Source organism: Colletotrichum destructivum, chromosome 4 (assembly GCF_034447905.1).
Source record: "Colletotrichum destructivum chromosome 4, complete sequence".
Lineage (NCBI taxonomy): Eukaryota > Fungi > Ascomycota > Sordariomycetes > Glomerellales > Glomerellaceae > Colletotrichum > Colletotrichum destructivum.
Window position 1 is genome coordinate 4,811,468 of NC_085899.1, and position 20,562 is coordinate 4,832,029.

The following is a 20,562-nucleotide window of genomic DNA, read 5'->3' on the forward strand; positions in this document are numbered from 1 at the left end:
GTGGGGCGGGATGTCTGCAGACATAACAACGCCTTCGTACGGCTCAATGAAAGAGGGATTCCCTTGCATACTTTGTAGGCAGGCTGAGGACGACGTCTCCGGCGAAATCAACAGCGGTCGCGATTTCATAGACCATTCATGGTTCTATGTCATCCTTCTCGTCTCCGCGGACATAGGGAATAAATAAGCTTCACAAGATCTACCACTGTATCGTTTTTTGCCGAGGCAAAACGAATCAACGAATTCAGGGGTGGTGTGCTCCCAGCCGCCCTCAGGGGGGCATCTGACGGCGTCAAGGGATAGGTAAAGCTGTGTCGGGGACCCGTATTAGGACGTGAGCTCCGCAACGAGCTCGTCTCTCGAGCACGAAGGGTCCTGCAGCTCAATATCGGCCATGTTGCAGCAGACGAGACGGGACGGTGACGGATGTTCGTTCAGAAGAATGATGAGTGGACGGGGAAAGGCCGTGCTTAATAAGACAGATACGAGGTGTGTTTGCTAGGGGGATGTGTTCTCACCTATTTGAAGAACAAGATGAGCGGAGCAGAATGGCTCAGTTGGTCTAGCCCCCACGCCAATGACCTTGAAGCCGGGAAGATGGCTTGGTGGTACCAGTCATGGCCACGCTTGCCGTCGACAAACTTGGATACACACAGCCGACGGAGGCTCCGGGAGGGTCTCGGCCGAATGTTACTTACACGGACGCCGAACGCGCGGAGACGACAGCTTTGTATCCCCGTGAAGACTGGGCGTCGCCAGCGCCACCTCTCTCTTCACAACCATGGCCACAGCGAAGCTCACTTGCGATTCAGAACGGGAACTCATCATTAGACTAAGAGTCGTAACCAAGTACTCTGCAGGCATGGTCTAGTTGTAATCCTTAAGCCTATTCCAGGGCGGCAGATGTTTGCCCGCTTTTCGGGCGGCTCGGCAGGGGGACGGGTCCCAAAATAGACCCGTCCTCGACGGCCACACCTGAATGAGTGGCTGGACCTGCTTGTCCCAGGTGGCCTGCGTGGAGACTTTGGGTAGGCAGCAGAGTTGTCACATGCCACTTGTAATCACAGCAGTGTTAGCGATTACGAGCATCTTGTCCGTTACACTGGCATACTCCGCCCTCTCGACGTGTTGTTGCCAAAACGGTGTGCGACACTTTACTACGTTGGGTATTTCTCTTCGATGCCAGTCCTCGAGGGTGTTCAAGGTAGTATTCTCGATGGATTACGAGCAAGCCGATTTTTGCTTTTGTAAGTACTCTCCCAGGGGTTGTATACTGGGTCATGACTAGGGTTGTGTTGCAGCTGAACGTCGCTTAAATTTCAGAGGGTAGAACAACAACAACAACACCACTTTAACGCAGGCTATAAGTAAAAGCTCCACAGGATCAGAGGGGTTAGTTGCAGGTGTCGTTCAACATGAGTAATCGCTGGTTTATAGAGCGGATATCTACTACTGGCATGGGTGCAGGTTAGCACAGAAATGGCGATGTTGCTTACTGAGACTCAGCTTGCTTACTGAGAGCAAGCTCCTACTTTGAAGCAACTGCCAATCTTGTTCTACAGATCATATGCGCTCGCGAGAATAAAAGAGAGTTGTTACCTCGCTCAATTAGTCTTTTGTATTGTCACAGAGTCATCCCATATAACCCTATTACCACCAGCTCCCACTCTTCTATACTCAGTAAGTTGTGCTTATCTTCATCACTGGTTTTGTCTGGTCAAACTTGAACAACCAACTAACTCTGCCAGACAACGCCGATCAACCATCACTTCAAAATGCAGTTCTCACTTGCCGCCGCACTCAGCCTTCTTGCCGTGGCTTCGACCGCCGCTGCAAAGGGCATCAACTGCGAAGGCAGCTCCAACTGCAACCCGGGTCTCAACTCCGGCGTCTGGAGGACTGAGGCCAACGATTTGAAGAACCTGATCGCCAGAATTCCCGACGACAAGTGGTTCAACAACGGCCAGAAGATCGCCTGCGTCAGATGGATTTGTGCTTTCCTCCAGAACACTGGCGGAGCACCTGGCCGCAACATCAAAGGCCTCGCCCATTTCATCCCTGAGCACGGTTGCGACATCTGTGGCAGTGTCCCCTACTTCTACCCGGGCATCAACGACGTCAGCCAGGGAATGCTTACCTTCAACTGGGTCAACACTCCTAAGTGCGACGGACTTTGTTAATAGGGTCTAGAAGGCTGTGTGCGATTTCGTTCATAGGATCTTGGTGGTTCTTTCGTACAAATACAGATGCTTGGCACAGGCTATATAACAGAACTATTAGTGATTATACATCCATGTTTACAAATCGATCCTCTTACTGTCATCTCCTTATTTGCTCCTTGCGATGAAACTGACGTCCTCTTACATGTTGCAATATGCTATTACTAGCTTCTATCTCAAACGATTTCCTCGTCGCTCTTGCTCTGCTCTGTGTTATTCCACTACGGTGATTTCCGCCTATTTGCCATCAAAGTCCGCCAATACATAATCACATCTAAGTGCTGTAACCCTTCTTCCTTGTATAATATATCTGCAGTTCGTATCTGCGCCAGACAAGGCCGCGGTCCTTCTAGTAACCTTGGACCCCTCCGTTACAGACACACTAGAATTGTTTGATTCGTCCCACAAGACATCGAGGACATGTTGCTCGCCGTCGAGGGTAGGGCGGCCACTTTTACGAAGATACCGCGACACCGCCTCCGCCCTGTCCTGGCTAGCCAGGCGGCTCTGCACTTCCCGCTCGTGATGGTTTGTACAGGCGGCGGCGTACCGGATACAGTGTGCGTCCTGGAGATCTTCGCGATGCGTGTGCGATGAGACGGGCGTACCAGGGGTTCTTCAGTGAGAGGACGAGGTCCAGTCCCACATTGTTGGCGGAATGCGGACCCCCAGTCTTAGTTAGAGGTAGGAGCAGCATCACAAAAGACCTTGACTCTGTCTGGCAGCTCCTAAGAGCCACAGTTGTTTTGAGTGCTGTTGAAGATGGAGCGGGCCAGCTTCTCGGCGCGCCCTGGGTTAAGAGCGCTGAGGGAAGTGTCGTAGAAGACGTAGGCGTATGCCTGGCGCAAGGGCGTTAGGTCGGCACCTTCCGGGGTGTCTGCGCGGACCGAGTATCCTCCCTGCAGCAAAAAGTCCGAAGACATTAGAGCGGCTCTCCAGCGGCGTCATTGCATAACTGGAAGACGTTGGACATTTTGCCCTCGGCTTGTGGGGGGGGAATCATCGTGTCGCAGTATGCACGTATCTGTAAGCTCAAGGATCGTCGTACCGACAACAGCCCGCCTCCTCCCTGCAGTTTGCAGGAAACCAACAAGGAAGGTGGTTCGGATTAGCACCAATAGTTAACCTGGTAGCCTTGGGCAGCTGGAGCTGTCCTTGTGTGGCTTGCGTTTCCGCGTCTCCACCCCGGACCCTTCCCCTTCCAGGGGCCTGGTTACGAGGTCTAGACGTTATTGTTCTCCGAGAGCCAGCACTCTTCGTTTAAGAAACAGTTGGGTCCCATCGAAATCTGTTGGTTCTCTCACGGTTGAACAATCGCACCATCCTTTGTTTCCTCGCAAACCTAGTGCTCCAAATTTCGCAGATTCACCTATCGGACCTTTGAGGCGGCCTCATGTTGGCCAAGCCAAGCCCATCATGCATCCTACATCGCCTCAACTTTTGTCCATTGCGGCTTCAGCCTTGTTTATATCCCTACTACCAATCCGTCTGATGATGCTTCGTGCGGAACCGATCAAGGTCGTTTCGGAGCACCGTGGTCATGGCAAATTGGTGCGTGGTGAAATGGTTGCATTTCCCTCGCGTGGCGACTGACATTGGGGACAGGCGATTGCAATCTTGCTATCGGTGGTACAGTTGGCCACTCTGGTCACAATAGCATTTACGCCGGCAAAGGATGACTTTCACCTTTTTTCTGCCGTTGCTTCTTTCGTAGCGTGCGTGGGCCTCTGTCCGTTACTGGCTCTCGAGCACACCCGCTCTGTCAAACCGTCAGATCTCGGTATCGTCTATCTCCTGGTATCTACAGCGTGCGACTTCGCCGAGCTGGGAACGGGACAGTATGGAAATACGACGTTGGAGGCTGTCACGCCGGGAATAGTAAATCTCTGCGTTAAGTTTGTGCTTCTCGTTGCCGAAAGTCGCGGCAAGAAACCGATTTTGCGTGATCCTCGAGGCCAGCAATCCCCAGAAGAGCTGGCCAACATTTTGGACAGAACGTTCTTTTGGTGGATTAACCCCATATTGGCCCTTGGAAACCGTCACGTTCTCACCGAGGAGAATCTTCCCCCGATGGGCCACATGCTGTCTTCGAAAGCACTGCGCCAACAAGCCTTGCGGGCTTGGGATCAAAGAGGTAATTAATTCCAAGTCCCAACTTGGACAGCAAGATTTGCCAGAGCCCTCTGACACTGTCACAGCCAAGCCAGAAGGGAGGACAACACTCCCCAAGGTCCTTGCCCTCAGCATGTTGCCACAGTTTCTGGCGCCGATTATCCCCCGACTTTTCCTCATTGTCTTCCGCTACGCCCAACCAGTTCTCATCAGCACCGCCATCCGCTACATGAGCGGGTCCTCCTCGGCCCAATCCATGGAAACAGGGCACTTGATCATTGCTATGGCTGTTGTCATCTATGTTGGCTTGGCGGTAAGCATGTTTCTTGAGCATGGGCGTGCTCAGTGACTGAGTAGCAATCCAGATGACCAGGGCCGTTTATTACCACCGCTTGAATCAGCTCAAGGTCATGATACGAGGCGCCGTTGTCGGTCTCATCAACAACAAGTCGTTTAGCCAGAAATCGAGCAACCACGACGACGGGAGAGCTGTGACATTGATCAGTACAGATGCGGGAAACGTCGGCCAGGCCGCTTCAATGTTCCACGAGACGTGGGCACAAGTCATCGAAGTGTTGCTCGGTACGACTATGTTGGCCCGAGAAGTTGGATGGGTGTGTCTCGTTCCCTACGTCATCATCTTTTGTAAGTTCTCGTCGGCCGCGTGTGTGCAACAGGAGAGAGTTAAGGAGCTGGAAACTAATGAACATCGCAGTCTGCTCCCGAATGAGTCGACATGTGGCCAAGCATCTTCAAAGTAAGCAGAAGGATTGGTCTATGGCTACCCAAAAACGACTTGCCGTAACCACCTCGATGCTTTCTTCCATGAAAAGCTTAAAGATGCTTGGGGTTGCTACGCACACGGAATCGTTAGTCCATGATCTGCGACTTCAGGAGCTTAAAGCAGCTCAAAAAGTACGATGGATGATGGTTGCCTACAATGCGAGTGGTATGTTGTTTTTCCCAATAAAGGCTTATCCTTGGGGGGTTCCTGACTTCCGCAGCAAACGCTCTCGGCATATTCACTCCCATTATCACGTTCGTGCTCTTTGTCCTCGTGGCAAGTCTCAAGGGCTCGGCACTCGATGCTGAAACAGCATTTACAACCACCGCGCTCCTCGGTTTGGTGACTCACCCTGCGAACATGATCATGTCGATTGTGCCGCAGGCGATAGGCTCCTTGGCCGCGTTTGAGAGAATCCAGGATTACTTATTACAGGCGCCCCGCAATGATCAGAGACTGGCATTGAAAAAAACAGAAGACAGCCCTGATGCAGTTTCGCCGGCAATTTGCGTCGAGAACGTCACTATTCAGAGTTCCCCAATGTCACCTCCGATTCTTACTAATATCAGTCTTGTCATTGACAGAGGTTCGATAGTCATTTGCTCCGGACCGGTGGGAAGTGGTAAGACAACACTTGTCAAATCCCTCATGGGCGAGCTGCCCGCTGCTAGTGGAACCATATCGGTATCTTCGATGCGTGTAGGTTACTGTGAGCAGTCGCCTTGGCTGCCAAGTGGAACCCTCAGGGAAGCAGTTCGTGGCTTTTTGCCAGACGAACCAAGCTGGTACGAACAAGTCATCCGCCTTTGCTGCCTCGATGAGGATCTTTCAGCACTTCCAAACGGAGACCAGACCATGATCGGAAGCCGAGGCTTGAATCTTTCTGGAGGACAACGACAACGAGTGGTAAGTCTTTGTCCCTTGAAGTAGTTCTACGCCAAAGCTCGAGTAAGATTTGCTCTTGGGCAACGTCATGCTACTCGATGGTGTCAGTGAAACGGCCGTTCCAAAGACTCACCTTCCCAGGAGCTCACTCGAAGCCTCAATAAAGCTGTTTACTAACAAGTCGATAGGCTCTTGCACGTGCTGTGTACGCCCGATGTGAAATGGTGTTTTTAGATGATAGTTTTAGTGCCCTCGACGGCAAGACTGAGAGTCGAATCGTTGAAAATCTTCTCGGTCCTACGGGCTTTTTCAAGAATATGGGGACGACTGTTTTTCTCGTGGCTAACTCCTGTAAGTTTGACACGTGTGTTCATCAAACGTGAGCTTGAAACTTACCGTACTCGCACAGCTACGCACTTTCATCTGGCAGACAGTTTAGTTATCTTGGACAACGGCACAGTGGCATACCAAGGAACGTGGGCTGGCCTAACGCAAGACCCAGAGCATGTTCTCAAACTTCATATTGGTGGAACGAAGAAGAATATCACCGAGGAAGACCCTAAAGTAGACAAGACCATTCGGAGCCAGAGTCTCAAGGTAGACGAAGCCGCCTCCGACTTGAGCAGGGCGACGGGTGATGTTTCACTCTACGGTAATGCCCTTCTTCGACTTTTACACCGCCCTTCCCACGCTGACTTGGCGCTTGCGCATAGGTTATTATCTCAGGGCTGTGGGATTCCGAAACTTTCTCCTCCTTCTTGTATGCACGTCGTCATACTCGTTCTTCATTACATTTCCGCAGTACTGGCTCCAAAAATGGACCGCAGCACCTGCCTCCCAGACCATGTTCTATGCCGGGGGGTACATAATCGTATCTTTTCTCGCCTGGGCGTTCACAAACGGTTCGATGTGGTAGGTGAACCACCTTTGTCTGATCAAAACGATGCTGAGTTTCGAGAAGGTCTACACATATCTGCATCGCGCCCGATTCGGGGGCAAACCTACACCGCCGTCTTCTTTCGACCATCATCAGGTCCATACACACCACACTTCCTGCAGCTGTAGTCTTACTGATGGAAAAACAGTGCTCCGCTTTCGTATTTCTCGACTACTGACACTGGAGTGATATTGAATCGGTTGGTTATAACCACAAGCGGGAAGTGCTACGTGCTAACTTGTCATAGCTTCAGCCAAGATATTCAATTGGTCGATAGGCAGTTGCCGCCCGCCATTTTGTCCATCTCAAATCGTAAGTCTCACCGGACCTCTTGAAGCTTCTTTTGCTAATGACTGTACCGCTGCAGAGGTCTTTAAGCTCTTAGTGCAGCTGATTCTCCTCTTCAGTGCCCAGAAGTTGATGGCAACGACGCTTCCGCTATGCGTCGTAACGGTGTATTTTGTACAAAGGATCTACTTACGGACCTCACGGCAACTGCGGTTGCTTGACCTTGAGTCACAGTCGGCAGTGTACTCCAGCTTTCTTGAATCGGTATGACGTATCCTGGAAACACGGTCACTCATCGTCTAACGACAAACAGGTTGAAGGGGTTAGGACGATTCGGGCATTTGGCTGGGAGAGACAGGTCGAGGCTGCCAATATCCGCTCGCTCGACAAATCTCAGCAGCCAGCCTATATCCTGTTTTGTCTACAGCAGTGGCTGGGCGTCGTCCTCGACCTCATGGTCGCTGCGATAGCCACCGGCCTGATCGCTCTCGCCATATTCCTCAGAGGAACGACAACAGCCGGCCAGATTGGTATGGCACTGAACATCGTCATAGTCGCAAACGCGTCTCTGCTTGGCCTTGTCACCTCTTGGACCAATATGGAGATATCTTTAGGCGCCATGTACGTTCTGTCCCCTCGTTTTTCTTCCTTGTTCCCCCTCGCGTTCGTCCACTCTCCTCCTTAGCCTGAATTTGATCTAAACAGAACTGCTTCATGTGACGTCGTCATGTCGCTTTTAGCTTTGATAACCATGCAGGAAATGCGGCATCATGCTAATGATTTGCCAGTTCTCGACTGAAAACCCTGGAAGCCGACACCCCGAAAGAGGGTAGCCCATTAGAAGACTACGTGCCTGCGGGGGCTTGGCCATCGTCAGGACTCGTCGAATTGGACAGCGTCACAGTATCATATAAGTAAGACAAACACCAGCGGTCTACTAGATTTTCAGAGCTGATTTATTTTCTCAGTCCCGAAGCAGTAGCCCTACAGGATGTTACCTTGAAGGTTTCTGAAGGCCAGCAGTTGGTTATCTGTGGCCGGACTGGCAGGTATGAAACCCACCGAAGAAACACCCTCTACTTGACCCTTACTGACTTGCTTCCGCCCATCAAAGTGGAAAGAGTACTTTATTGCTTGCCCTTCTGCGTCTCCTCGATGTACAATCTGGAACCATCAAGATAGATGGAGTTGATCTGAGCTTGGTCCCAAGAGACCTGATTCGACAAAGATGCTTTATAACAGTGTCCCAGGATGCCTTTATCCTAGGGCAGGCTAGTCTTCGCTTTAACCTAGATGTAAGACTGAAACACTTTCGGAACGCCTATGAAGTTTACTAATCTGTTCTTCAACTAGCCTTCTGGATCCCTTTCGAACGACACGATCGTAGCGGCTCTCCAAAGAACTAGCATGTGGTCTCATTTCGAAGCGGGAGACTTCCCGCCAAAGGAGCTCCATGAGATCTTGGAAAGTCCCATCTCCTCTTTGCCGCAAATGTCAACGGGACAATCCCAATTATTTGCGCTAGCTCGGGCTATCCTCCGTCTTCAATCTCTACGCGAAACGCCCAATCTATCAGGAGCTCAACCGGACGGCAGTCATGTTATGCCTATCCTTCTACTCGATGAGGCTACATCGTCGCTTGACCCCGAGACAGAGGTTGCCATGCGTGACATCATTCACCAGGAGTTCATCGAGAAGGGCCATACCGTAATCGCAATCACGCACAGACTGGGCGGCGTAACTGGCGACATGCGGTCTGATCGGGATTTCGTCGCCTTGCTGTCAAAGGGGAAAATCGAGAAAGTTGGTAGAGTGGAGGATGTATTAGGTACACTGGACTCGCAGAAGTAAACTAGGTCGGTGGGTGAATCCCATCTCGTCGTAAACGCTGCACTGACTGAAGGGCGCGTTCATAATTGTTGATCTCACCGTCTCAAGGATTCCAAGCACATAGGACGACATAAAGTCACGATAATATAGTCAGCAAAACACTTGCTTCCGTAGACATTCTGTCATGATTACCTGCCGACAGGTCGTGGAGTGTGAGCGGTTTGTATTTCCGAGTTGCATCATTAAAATAAAATAGAACGGAGTGCAATTGATGACTCTATACTACATAACATGGTCTAGTAAGAAGATACCGTGGAGATGGCAGACTTGACAACTTCTGGCAGATACGGCAAGAACCGACACCACCAACCAGGACTCGCAATCCGTGGTAAGCTTCCATCTAGACCTTAGTAACTCGCAGTCAACTACCGAGCTAGAAGTTTGAGCCGTCGTATCCGGTACCATATCCACGGCCGGTGCCGTTGCGGTTGGTAGTAGCCAGTGGCTGGGGAGTCACCTCGTCCGCATACTGCGGGAGGTCGGTAGGGCTTCCCGGTACCTTCACCTCGACGGTAACCACGCTGACAAGCAGGTTCTGCAGCTGGCTGCGCTGCTGAAGCTCGCCGTTGGCCAGCGTCACGCGCCAGTGCAGGTTCTTCTGCAGATAGGGAATGACGTGGTCCGGCGTCAGACTCTCGAGCAGGCCGGCGACGTACCTCTCGGCGAGGGCGATCGTTAGGGGCACTTGGCCGGTGATCCTCTGGCCCGAGGCGCGCCCCTCCTGGCAGTTCTTGCAAGCGGTGTGCTCGTCTTGGCCAAAGGTCGCGAAGGCGCCCACGTGCGAATGGTTCATGACGTAGAGGAGGGGAATGGCGTCGTCGGGGGAGCCCAAGAAGACGTGGACGACGTAGTTTCCCCCCAGCTCGGCCTTCTCGGCCTTGATGTTGACGAGCCATTCGAGGTACTTGTTTCCGGGTCCGACCAGTTTTTTCAAGTCGCGGTCCTTTGGAAGCTCGACGTCTGCCGACCCGTTGGCAGGAGACTGGGACAGCGGCTTCTGCTCAGCCGGGTCCGCAGCCGGCGCAGCGGCAGCGGCCTTGAGCGAGGGCTTCTCGGCTTGCAAATGAGCCCTGGCGCGAGATCGGAACTCTTCGGAAACGGCCAGGAAGTCCCCCTCGCCGTTCCTCAGGATGTTCGCGAGAGAGGCGTTCTTCCCGTACAGCCGATCAAGCTCGTTCAGGATGTCCTTCTTGGTGGGGAACTTGGACTGTTGAGTCTCCGGGTACACGTAGCCGAACTCGGTCGTGTATCTCACACCCTCTGATGTCCAGAAGGTTTGGTTATCCTTGTTGCCGGATTGCGCAAAAGGGGCCAGCGGAGTCTTGATCGTCTCGGCGCCACCGGCCTTGACGAAGAAGTTGCCCCCAATGGAGCCGGTGCCCGCGGTCCGGTCAGTCACGTAGGTGGACGGGTCCTTGGGGTCATCGTGGCAGGCCTGCCAAATAGCAAAGAGACGGTCGATGTTGGTGTGGTGAAGCCAAAAGATGGGGTCGAAGGCGGCAACTGTCGGGTCGCCCATGTGTCCCCCGCCCCCCGAATAGGTGTGGATGGCGTTGTGAATGTCCTCAATGCTACCCCATTCGGCAAAATCAGGCTGTCCAGGCTTCTCGGGGGGGTTGAATCGGTTGTGAGACGCGGCTCCAAAGTCCTGGTACGACTGAAGGATGAAGAGAACGCGTTCTGTCAAGTTCTTGCCACGAGGGGACTGATCGGTACCAGCAAAGAACCTGGTCAGCTGCTGAATGAGCGAGTTACTGGTGGTCTGGCCGGGATATCGGATGGTGCCTCCGATTGCGGGAAACTAATCATGGCGGTCAGGCAAACGGGACTCCCAATACGGAAGAAGGAGATAGTTACCCGGTTGATGTTCCTGTCACCCTTCGACTCTCTGAACTTGTACGTAGCCAGAGGGTTAGGGTCGAGAAAGAAGTCCTGCTGTTTGCCATGGGGGCGTTTGACATGAACTCTAGCTTGGGCAGTAGCCTGAGTCGGAAAGACTCCCAGGTCGGGACGAGCCCAATCCCAGTAGGGCATTCTGAAGTTGTTGGCGGCCTTGACATAGTCGGCTTTGCGCTCGCTTTCCTCGAACTCGTTGGCAACAGCATTTACGTGCTTGTAGAGCTCCGCCTGTAACGTGTTAGCCACTGGGGGAGCAGAACATCTTCAATGGTACTGACCTCAAAGAGGGCGAGATACGGACGGTGCCAGGTAAGAAACAAAATCGAGCTGTGAGTGCAGAACCCCCCAAATCGGTTGTCGACTCGAACCATTTTGTTGTTCCAGTCTCTGTCCGGCCACTTTTTGTACGGAAGTCCATGGATTCCTAGTACTGTCAGTGTGTCCTCCCGACGTCATTGCGGTAGTCTCACCCGCGATCTCGAAGTAGGAAAGAGGCAGTTTCTCATCCACTGAGTTCTGGAATCTTTCCAGGCCCAGAAGATACAGGTTCCACTGATCCGGGTGGTCTTTGATCATGTCGCGGACCTCCAGACGCACAGGGGGGTTGGCTATGAACAGTCAGCGTTGAAGCACGAAGTGAGGATATGACTGCTGACCAGGGTCCTCCGGCTTGATGCCGTGGACTAGCACAGGCCCTTGAGTTCCATCCGAAGACATATTGCTCATAGATTCCAGCGATATAGCTCAGGTGATTTGCCTAATCGCAGTAGTGAAAAGAGCGATGTACAAGACGAACGAGATGCGGCTTATATACCCCTTCCACGCTCGGAATTTTGAAGCTTAGGCACGAATGCCTCCAATCTTCCGACATCACACATGACCGCATTCCACCGCCGAAACCTTCGTCATTGTGGCACGAAACGACATAAGATATGTCCCTTTGTAGCTGAAAGTTGGAGAAACACAATAAGCACGGTAAGCACGGTAAGCTGAGCCAGCCATGGCGTCTCAGCTGCTTGCGCCTTCCGGGACATGAACCAATGATGTGCTCACTGAACACTCACCGAGACCCCTGGAATGCATTTAGCGGCTTGAACTGTACGACCATAAGCTCAGGACGGCTTTTACAGCTAGCAAATGACTGACAGTATCTCTGCAGCATCGGCGGGGAAGCCGACAGAAGCTGACCTCTGACGACAGACACGAGGAGGAGTCCCAGGAGAAGCTGTAAAACTCATCGAAGCAAAAAGATCCTAAAGCGGTGTGCATAAATCTTGCAGTCATCGAGCTGAACAATTGTCTTGTAATGCACAGCTTCGCTTCTGGCTGTCTTTTTCTTACAAGACAAATCTGCGTGATATATGCACAGTAGGTGATATTCCATAGTCAATGAGCCTCATTTAAAGATGGAGCAGTTCAATGAATCGATTTCGATGACGATGTGCATGCAGGTACGGCGAAAACTCATCCCATACAGCTCCCGAAGTTTGAGTCGACTCTAAATAGTAACAGAAGCCCACTTTGTCAGAGAGTAACCCTCATAGTTTGAGAAGCTGGACACTTACTCAATTTCCCAGTCCCAGTATTCGATTCTTCCTCCGTACTTGCAGCCATATGCCTCCTTCCTCAGGTATTCCAAGCAGACATCCATCGTCATTGTTGCCGTGCCATCAGTCTTCGGTTCGCTCAGCCTCTGTCAATCTTGTCAATTCTGACACCAGCGAAGACATTTATATGACCAAAGGGAAAGGTTCGTAGAGAACCAAATCTGGGCTTGGTAGCAGTATACCTCGATTTTGAAATCCCACTTGGTCCGCAAATCCTCTTGCATACACGTGCTTCTCGACTCATATTTGGCGAACGATACATCGCCGCGGCCGACTAGAGCCGAACATGCAATGCTGAGGCGTTCTTTGTCGATGGTAGGGTCTTTTTCCTTCAACCATTTCCCGTAGTCGCCCAGTCTTCCGGATGTGTAGCAGAGGGCGTATGAGGCAGACACGTAGTATGTCAGTGTGATGAGGATGAAACAGAGACGCATCGTGCTACCCCGTGGAGCACTTAGGTGGAGAGAGAAGCGGACTTGATGATTCCAGCCCTTTACCGGTCAAATGGAAAAGCTGAAAGTTGAGCGACTGGCGATAATGTTGAGGAACCACCGTGAGCAGATATGTGACACTCCTTAAAATACTTCTGCGTAGCAAGTTCGATCATTTCCACAACAATAATCTCACTAAGAGATATACGGTTAAATCGGCCGGAACTGTTCTATTTCTTTGTAGATATTGATCAACCAGTCATTCAAGGCATTTCCAAAAGCATAATTTCAAAGTCTTATTTGAGTGTAACGGTGACACATGTTGATTATGAGATCAGTCTTCCCAGTGAACTCCCCAATGCCAAGAGGATTCCAAGGACAATTCCAACAAGGCAATCAAGTTGAGAAAAGTGTGTTTTAAATAACTTGGGACTGTATCTTTCGACTCGAGGTTGACCCTAGAGTTCTAGGGGGATATCGGTTTGCATGTGACGAAGTAAGGAATCGATTCGAATCTTTCACTCGATGGGTGGCAAATGGGAACAAGAGCCGTTATTTCCATTCAGACCAGATTCAATATGCTCCTATCCAAGTTCTTTTGACACGCTCCTTCCAGTAAAGCTTCTAGCTGAAAGAGACAAACTGTCGGTAAACGAAACCCCAGCTCTCCCTACGCAAGGGAAATACTTCCTCAGAATCGGGGCAAACATCTCAAAACAGCGCCATTGAGTATTGCCGTATACATGATGCAATCTTGGGAATGAGATGACATAGGTCTCTCTGTTCTTTGAGACCGTTATGTGCCGTTTCAACGGGTTAATGTAGGGCTGTTCTCTTGACAATCAGTCCATAAACACCCGCAGAGGGAGCTAAATGCAAGGGAGAAAATGCCATACAATCAAAGATTTTCATAACGATTCAGTTTCATGCATACTTCCTCTGTGGACCATATCCTCGAAAGTTAATTTTCCCATGGAAAGCGTCTTCTACCCTCCTTCTCTTTCGTATCTTCAGCTCACAACTTTGCCATTCTATATCATTTCTATCTTCATTCTGAGTCGGCATGTTTCTTCTCAAGCTCTCGATCTACGCAGTCTCATTGCTTTCCCCCGTAATAGCCAGCACCAGAGACAACCGCAACAGCCAAGGTGACGCCGACCCGGTACGGCCGAGAGAAGCGACCTCTAGAGGCCAAGGGTCTGTCGGCGGCAGGGGAAATGTCGTCTTTTCCAAGGATGAGCGGATATGGATGCACGATCGTGGTGATCGTGAAGATGTAGATGTCTTCGAGGGCATTCCAACCACGGTTGGTTCTACCGCAGAATGGACCGAGGATTCGAAAGCAGCGAGGACTTCTACCCCGGAGGAGCCTTCCTCCAGCAACCCAATACCATCAGTACCACTGGATTATGACCTTGAGGGGTCCGATTCCCTTGATCCCTCAGAGGTGCTTGGGGAAGAATCAGTGATGGGCATCTCGATTGAGTTGGACAATCACCCCGGATCTCAGTGAGTTTCGTCCTTGAACATGCATTGGGGAGAGGAAAGAGCTGGCTCCTCGGTTTGCCTAGTTGACTAACGTTTTATGAAGGGACAGAAGTTTGGCAGACATTCAAGTGCGCGACACCAGCAGACAGGAGCTTTTCGAGAGACATGGAACCTGGACTGATCAATTCATCAAATGCGTTAGTTATTTGCTCATACTTTACATGGAATATCGTCTCGCCATAATCCGGGGAGATATTTGGTTTCAAGGACTCGTTGAGAAAACGATGTCGTCATTCTTGTTGATATTTGCATGCAGTTTGCTAACATGTGCGATTTTTGGATGGTTTGCGTGTTCATTTGCAGGGTTTCCCAAGAACAAGCAGAATGGCCAACTCACCTACTCTACCCTCGGTGCGTCGGCCCTCTACTCCTTCCAATTTTTCAAGCAAGAAAAAGACGCCGCTAACGTCGAGAGTTAAATGGGATAGTTGCCTTAACTACGATTGCGTCGGTAAAGGTCCCTGCATGGGGCAGAATGAGTTGTACGACAAGACATTTGGGACGACATGGGCACCCAGAAACGCTACTCAAGCGGCTTGGAAGATGTACTGGCCGTACGGATGGCATTGATGTGTCGTGAGATTTTCACGGAGGTCCTGGCATTTTTACTGGGGGACGAGGCTGCAGCGATAACTGTCATTGAAGCGCCGAAAGCTTCGCGTCAAGCCCCGGGTTGCTGAGAGATCTCGGTGGCAAATGCACATGGTCCGTCTCGCCTGACGATGTGGTCCATGGAAGGAAACATGAGCCACTCAAACTTCGTAGATGCCACTTTTTTTCTTGAACAATATTACACAGAGTCTTACCTGAGCTCTTGTTACGAACGAGCCTGTCAGTTCACCTCGGCCAACATGTAGAACGTGCTAAGCCAGCAGCGACCCGACTGGGCCGGCCATCTGCGACTACCAAGCAAACACGTGGCGCACCCAAGGGGATCTAGAAGAGTTAAGAGCCTCCCTGACTAGTAGGACATCACTCGTTGAGGCAGCTGCAAGTAGATCGGATTGTACACTTCATCTCATCCGTTGGGCTCGATCTCGTCTCGGTAACTGCTGGATCGAGATGCTCCTTTCAGCCGCCCGCACAACTCTCACCAGTTTCCTCTTACCAGTTCATGAATCAGCATCCTGGAGACTAAATTATGGAAAGCAGTAATCGAGGTGGGTTGCGAAGCCGTGTCTCCTGCTCCGGCGGAACCTCGTACAAACACATAAACCTCAACAACAAATATTCGACATCACAAAGATGCTGAAGTGATGTAAGCCCCTCTTGCCTCCCAAGCTACCGGTCCCAGCATACCCAGGTTCAGGGATACCAACCTCGGGTGAGCCGGTTCCCGGAACCTCGTCTCAGCACAGGGCGGCGGCGGCGGTGTGGGTTCCCGGAGACCACATGGCGGATTCCAGGCCTCTCTTTGGATGGCGTGGCTAAGGAGGGTCAATGCAGCCCTGTGCGGTCGACAATTTATAAGATCATCCCAATATCGAATACCAAGGGGCCGTGAGCTGAGGAGGGCCCTCCCAGCTGCCGGGCGAGCGCATGTGGCCGTGCAATAGGGATACAAAGCCCCACGCCTAAAGGCAAACATCAATCCCACTACCGTAAGAGAATCAGGGTTTGACAAAGGCCAGTTTAGTTGAAGCTTCCTGCGTGGTGCAAAAGCCAGGTTTGTATCCCCGGGTTTCAGAGTGATCGCCAGGAACAATTTAGATTCAGGAAGGGTGGCGACGAGGAAGCGGCTGCGCCACGCTGATGGTACGGGGAAGGAAACATGGTTTCCGGCAGAGCCTCAGGGGACGAGGGGGACTAGTGTGGGATGCGGTGTCATGATGCTGGCGCTCGCGGGGCGATGCTTTCCTCACGTGGGTGACTGATAGGAGGCAGCCCAAGAGACGAACCCGGATACACGGGCTGGCCGACCCTTGCTGAATGGTAGCAATCCAGCCAAATATCAATGTGGTGGTGTTCAGGAGCCAGCAAAAAAAATTGAAAAAAAAAAAGCAAATACGAGTCTGGGAGGGGCCCAAAAAGCAACAAGGAAAAGGGATATTAGGACCAAGCCAGTTTTGAAGCAAGCGGATGAACGCTGTTCGAAGGTATCACGCCCTGGGGTGTTGAATGCGCCAGCCTAATACGCCAGAAGCACGCCATATTGTGTATCGCACCGCAGGGACATGTCGGGGTTTCCCAGCCTAGAGAAGGCAACCTTTGGCGCGTCTTTGCGTAGATAGATTCTTTGTGCCCAGTCCATCAGGGCTTTGAGGACCGCGCAGGTTCCGTCATCGAGCGCACTGCATGCTATGGCTGCTGGCTGCCAGGCATGCGCATGCAAGGCATGGCCAGGGCTCTCACGTATTGGAGGCCAAGAATGCAAAGCCCGTGATAAATTCCAAGAGTCGGATAGCTTTCGTCGGCCTTGGAATGACAACAAAACTGGGAGGAGCAGACTTAGCAGGCAAGCAACGGGGAGTCGGAGACCGGATTTCGTCTGCGGGTTGGGCTGCCATGAAGCGGTCTGACGAGCCCACGTTGTGAAATGATTGGCGGCGAGGGGCCTGCCAGGGTTCAAGCCTGCGAGTATGCTTGGCACAAGCTTATTCTTCCAGAATTCCAGATATGGGGAATGGGGCCCTTCGAGCAGTGCAAAGATTAGCATCTGAGCAGATGCTTTAAGACGTGTCAGATAAGAGAGATGCTTCCAGCTTAGGCCGTGGATAGACGCTCCGTCCCGTCTCGACTGCCTTTGGCGGGGAATCTATTCCGCAGACCGGCGAAACAGGGAGGGAGGGTGGTGTCTATGTTTGAGGAGGGCGACCGGGGCCTATGACATGGACCTTGCTGGTGTGATACGCGACCAAAGAAGATATCGGAGGAGGGGATCCCTCTTGCAAGGCCCGATGGAACCGTTTGCGGCCCCGTTCCTTTCCACCGTGTTCCGTGCTGAGTGACCGGGTTGTGTAATTAACTGGCAAGCTCTTGTGGAACAATTGTAACAGCTGTAGCGGTATCGGGGCCGGCTAGTCATTATCTTCAAAACACCTGGATGGTTGAAGTGATAGTGACGCACCGATTACTCGGTTAACCGAGCCGGTAGCTGTCCTTCTATCGTGGTGACTGGCAGGGTGGATGGCTTCAGAGAGGCGCCAACGAAGCATGGCCCAAGAAGACGTGCCGGCCGGTGCAACACACCCACGCCAGTAGAGCTCTCCATCCATTTGTCCTTTGCAGATAACGAATGGAACTATCTACAGGCAATGCCAGAATCAGCCGGACAAATAAGCGAGAAGGAGCGCGAGCAGCCCTGCGACGCTAGCCGGCCGCAGAGTAGGGGTGGGTGGCCCGCCCCGACGACGTGCGGCATCCTGGGGAAGGCAATTGAGGGGGGGATTCCGCCGAAAGGCACCATTTGGGACGCCGATGAGCATTATCTTTGGCAGTCGTTGTGTGAAATCAAAGGCCAACGTGGGTGAGAGACCGAGAATTCCGCCATTTGGGCACCAATCCACAGCTTCACATCCAGGTATTCGTCTGATACATCAAATGCCAGTCGATGAGACATTGGAAGCCGTCGGCGTTTGGACAAGCCTGTAAGGAGTTGAGAATCAACAACGTGCTCCCCAAAGAGTTTCGGGATCAACGGCCTGGCGCTTGGTTGCGTCGTCGGTGAAAAAGACACTGTTGGGGTGCTGGGTTTGTGTCGGGTTGGTCGGTGTGCGGTGTGCTTTGTGGTCCGAGATGCTGCTAGACCTGGGAACGGGTCCGAGACTCTGTCGTGTTTGTGTATCCGCAGGCGACAACGACGCAAAGACGAATCTTGCATCATAGCGGCTGTTCGGCCATCGTACAGGCCGTCGGCTAGGGGCCAAGCCAAAAAGATGATGACCCGGTGTTGCAAATTAGGTAATGGCTGTTCCCATGACTTATGACTTAAACCAGGGAGGGGGCTGCGGCATTGGCATGGATTTCCCCCAGGTTAGAGAGTTACAAACAAGATGCAGGAATGCCTATTCCGAATTGAAGCTCGATCAGCCAAGTCAGTTTCGTCAATGGCTGGAGGGACAAAGGTCTGGTTTGGATTCTCGAGATCCGGGATTTCTTCTGGCTGGGGCGTTTGGAGTTTCTCCAACGGTTTGGCGTTTGGCCCCAAGGACCGAGCCTCTCCGGAGTCTGGAACCCAGGACCCGACCTAGAAAGCATGTTCCGGGGGCTAGCGCTGGGCTGGCATTGGTGAGGCCGTCCAGGGCTTAACGGGCTACTGGGGCGAGTGGGAAGCTCCGGGAGCCAAGTTAGCAGTCCCGTGGACGGCGGCGTCACACCGTCCACTCTAAGCGGGGTTTGGACGAAGGAGGGCTTAGAGCTGTGCTGGGTTGATACCGGCAGCAGGCTGGGGTCGCGCAGGGGTCGTCCGCAGTCGTGGGAACGCGAGCGACGGGGGTTGGATGATCATGTTTTGGTTTGCGCAAAAACTGACTGGCGAGGCGGCGGGCGGGCGCTTGGACTCGGCAGGCGTGTGTTTTGCCTGGGTAAGCTTCCTGGGTTGACGGGCCAAGAGACTCGATAGAATGAGATTTGTATGGTGTACCCGTATACTGTACAGAGAGCTGTAGATAAGTCGATTGATGAGGGAATGCGTCGCTGTGTGTGTTTGTGTGTGTGTGTGTGTGTGTGTGTGTGTAGTCGAAGTTGGCGGCCAGGTTGGGTCGGTTCATGTCTCGATGAGCCAGGATGAACTCAACTGCGGTCCACGGCGTTAGTCTTGGGAGGTGGTGCAGTTTGTCAGACCGGCGCCGACGGAAGCAGATCCTATTTTCCCTGGAGGGTGTGTATATGAGTACGTACCTGGAACTCAACACAACACGTTGCGGCCCGCAGGTGAGATTGATGGAAGCATGTCTTTGCTCAGAGGAGATGTGTAGTAATGCGCTGTTAACAAATAAAAAAGGAGGGACAGAATTGGTTTGGGGGATGGGATGCGACGACGGTGGAGGTTCCTTCTTTCTTTCCTTCCCTCTTCTTTCCCACGATTGTTTCCTCTCCCCAGATGCCACTACTTTCCACACGTGGGAGGGACTGGTTTCGACAAGTATCTCCACCATGTATTTACCGAGGATGAGTACGTCAGGCATCTCTTGGTACATGGTCTGTCGCCCCATCGACCCCTCATCAGCATGTACCTATTTTTTATCTTTCAATCCAGGTTTCTCCCTATCGGCCATTGACCATTCCCCCTGTGCAATCCCGGTCATTACGTCCACTCCTCCTCTGGGACTTTGCTATGTACATCGTAGTGTCAGTTGGAGCACTTAGGTCCACTGATAGCAGATAGCAGATACCAGAGTTCAGTGAGCGATCGAGTGGGTGAGTGCAAGGGGAGTGAGTGAGACACCGCTTGGTTCCCTTGGGAATCCCGATAATCATCATGATGATAAGACAGACTACCGGACTAAGATAGTGTTGCATGCCCGTGGATTTGCCGCACAGTTACGTCTGAGATTCAACTCCAGAATTGCCCCTCATCTCACATTCCTCATCTCAAATACCATTACGTAGAGAGTACAGATCACACTCACTATACAGATACATACCTCGCTATATATTCCGTATCTACCTTGTTGTGAATCTTATCCCAGGCAAGGCCATTTAATTCGACCATCTCGTTAGGACAAGACCTGGCAGGTTCTAGATGGCAGGAACATGTGTCCTATCCAGCAGCCCGCTGCGTAAAGGGGAAACCCACATGGGTGCGCACGCCCAAGCCCACACAGATGGATTCCCACCGCCCACAGACGCAGATTCGCATCGCATGGCAGCGCGTCGCATCGCATTGGCTCACGCTCTTCTTCACTGAGATACGGATACCGTGTGTCGGTCGGGGTTGCTTTTCCTCGTTGCACGCCTCCGGCCTACTTCCCAGCACACGCCTCTCACAAACAAAGTGTCTGTCGAACCGAGCCTAACCTAA

At 52.1% G+C, this 20,562-nt stretch overlaps 6 protein-coding genes across 6 annotated transcripts; 3 read left to right on the forward strand and 3 right to left on the reverse strand.

Moving 5' to 3' along the window:
• Positions 1-1,636: 1,636 nt before the first annotated feature.
• On the forward strand, positions 1,637-2,274 carry CDEST_07399 (Putative killer toxin Kp4/SMK, killer toxin, Kp4). The gene is made up of 2 exons (XM_062923558.1): positions 1,637-1,680; positions 1,749-2,274. The coding sequence occupies exon 2, from the start codon at positions 1,776-1,778 to the stop codon at positions 2,178-2,180; it is 405 nt and encodes a 134-aa protein (XP_062779609.1). The 5' UTR covers positions 1,637-1,680; positions 1,749-1,775; the 3' UTR covers positions 2,181-2,274.
• Positions 2,275-2,947: 673 nt separating this feature from the next.
• Positions 2,948-3,142, reverse strand: CDEST_07400 (uncharacterized protein; the record flags this gene model as incomplete). Its single annotated transcript, XM_062923559.1, has 1 exon — positions 2,948-3,142. The coding sequence occupies one exon, from the start codon at positions 3,140-3,142 to the stop codon at positions 2,948-2,950; it is 195 nt and encodes a 64-aa protein (XP_062779610.1).
• Positions 3,143-3,533: 391 nt separating this feature from the next.
• CDEST_07401 (Putative AAA+ ATPase domain, ABC transporter type 1, transmembrane domain-containing protein) lies at positions 3,534-9,286 on the forward strand. The gene is made up of 17 exons (XM_062923560.1): positions 3,534-3,770; positions 3,825-4,353; positions 4,418-4,644; positions 4,697-4,976; positions 5,047-5,280; positions 5,336-6,021; positions 6,189-6,351; positions 6,410-6,652; positions 6,714-6,912; positions 6,962-7,033; positions 7,086-7,249; positions 7,305-7,489; positions 7,539-7,846; positions 8,014-8,139; positions 8,194-8,274; positions 8,340-8,520; positions 8,579-9,286. Exons 1-17 carry the CDS (start codon positions 3,636-3,638, stop codon positions 9,074-9,076), a joined length of 4,311 nt encoding a protein of 1,436 aa, XP_062779611.1. The 5' UTR covers positions 3,534-3,635; the 3' UTR covers positions 9,077-9,286.
• Positions 9,287-9,488: 202 nt separating this feature from the next.
• On the reverse strand, positions 9,489-11,740 carry CDEST_07402 (Putative tyrosinase copper-binding domain, di-copper centre-containing domain superfamily; the record flags this gene model as incomplete). Its single annotated transcript, XM_062923561.1, has 5 exons — positions 9,489-10,916; positions 10,973-11,242; positions 11,293-11,438; positions 11,485-11,622; positions 11,671-11,740. The coding sequence occupies 5 exons, from the start codon at positions 11,738-11,740 to the stop codon at positions 9,489-9,491; spliced, it is 2,052 nt and encodes a 683-aa protein (XP_062779612.1).
• An 835-nt stretch (positions 11,741-12,575) lies between these two features.
• On the reverse strand, positions 12,576-13,055 carry CDEST_07403 (uncharacterized protein; the record flags this gene model as incomplete). Its single annotated transcript, XM_062923562.1, has 2 exons — positions 12,576-12,707; positions 12,804-13,055. The coding sequence occupies 2 exons, from the start codon at positions 13,053-13,055 to the stop codon at positions 12,576-12,578; spliced, it is 384 nt and encodes a 127-aa protein (XP_062779613.1).
• A 1,060-nt stretch (positions 13,056-14,115) lies between these two features.
• On the forward strand, positions 14,116-14,565 carry CDEST_07404 (uncharacterized protein; the record flags this gene model as incomplete). The annotated part of the gene is made up of 1 exon (XM_062923563.1): positions 14,116-14,565. One exon carries the CDS (start codon positions 14,116-14,118, stop codon positions 14,563-14,565), a length of 450 nt encoding a protein of 149 aa, XP_062779614.1.
• Between the last annotated feature and the right edge of the window lie 5,997 nt (positions 14,566-20,562).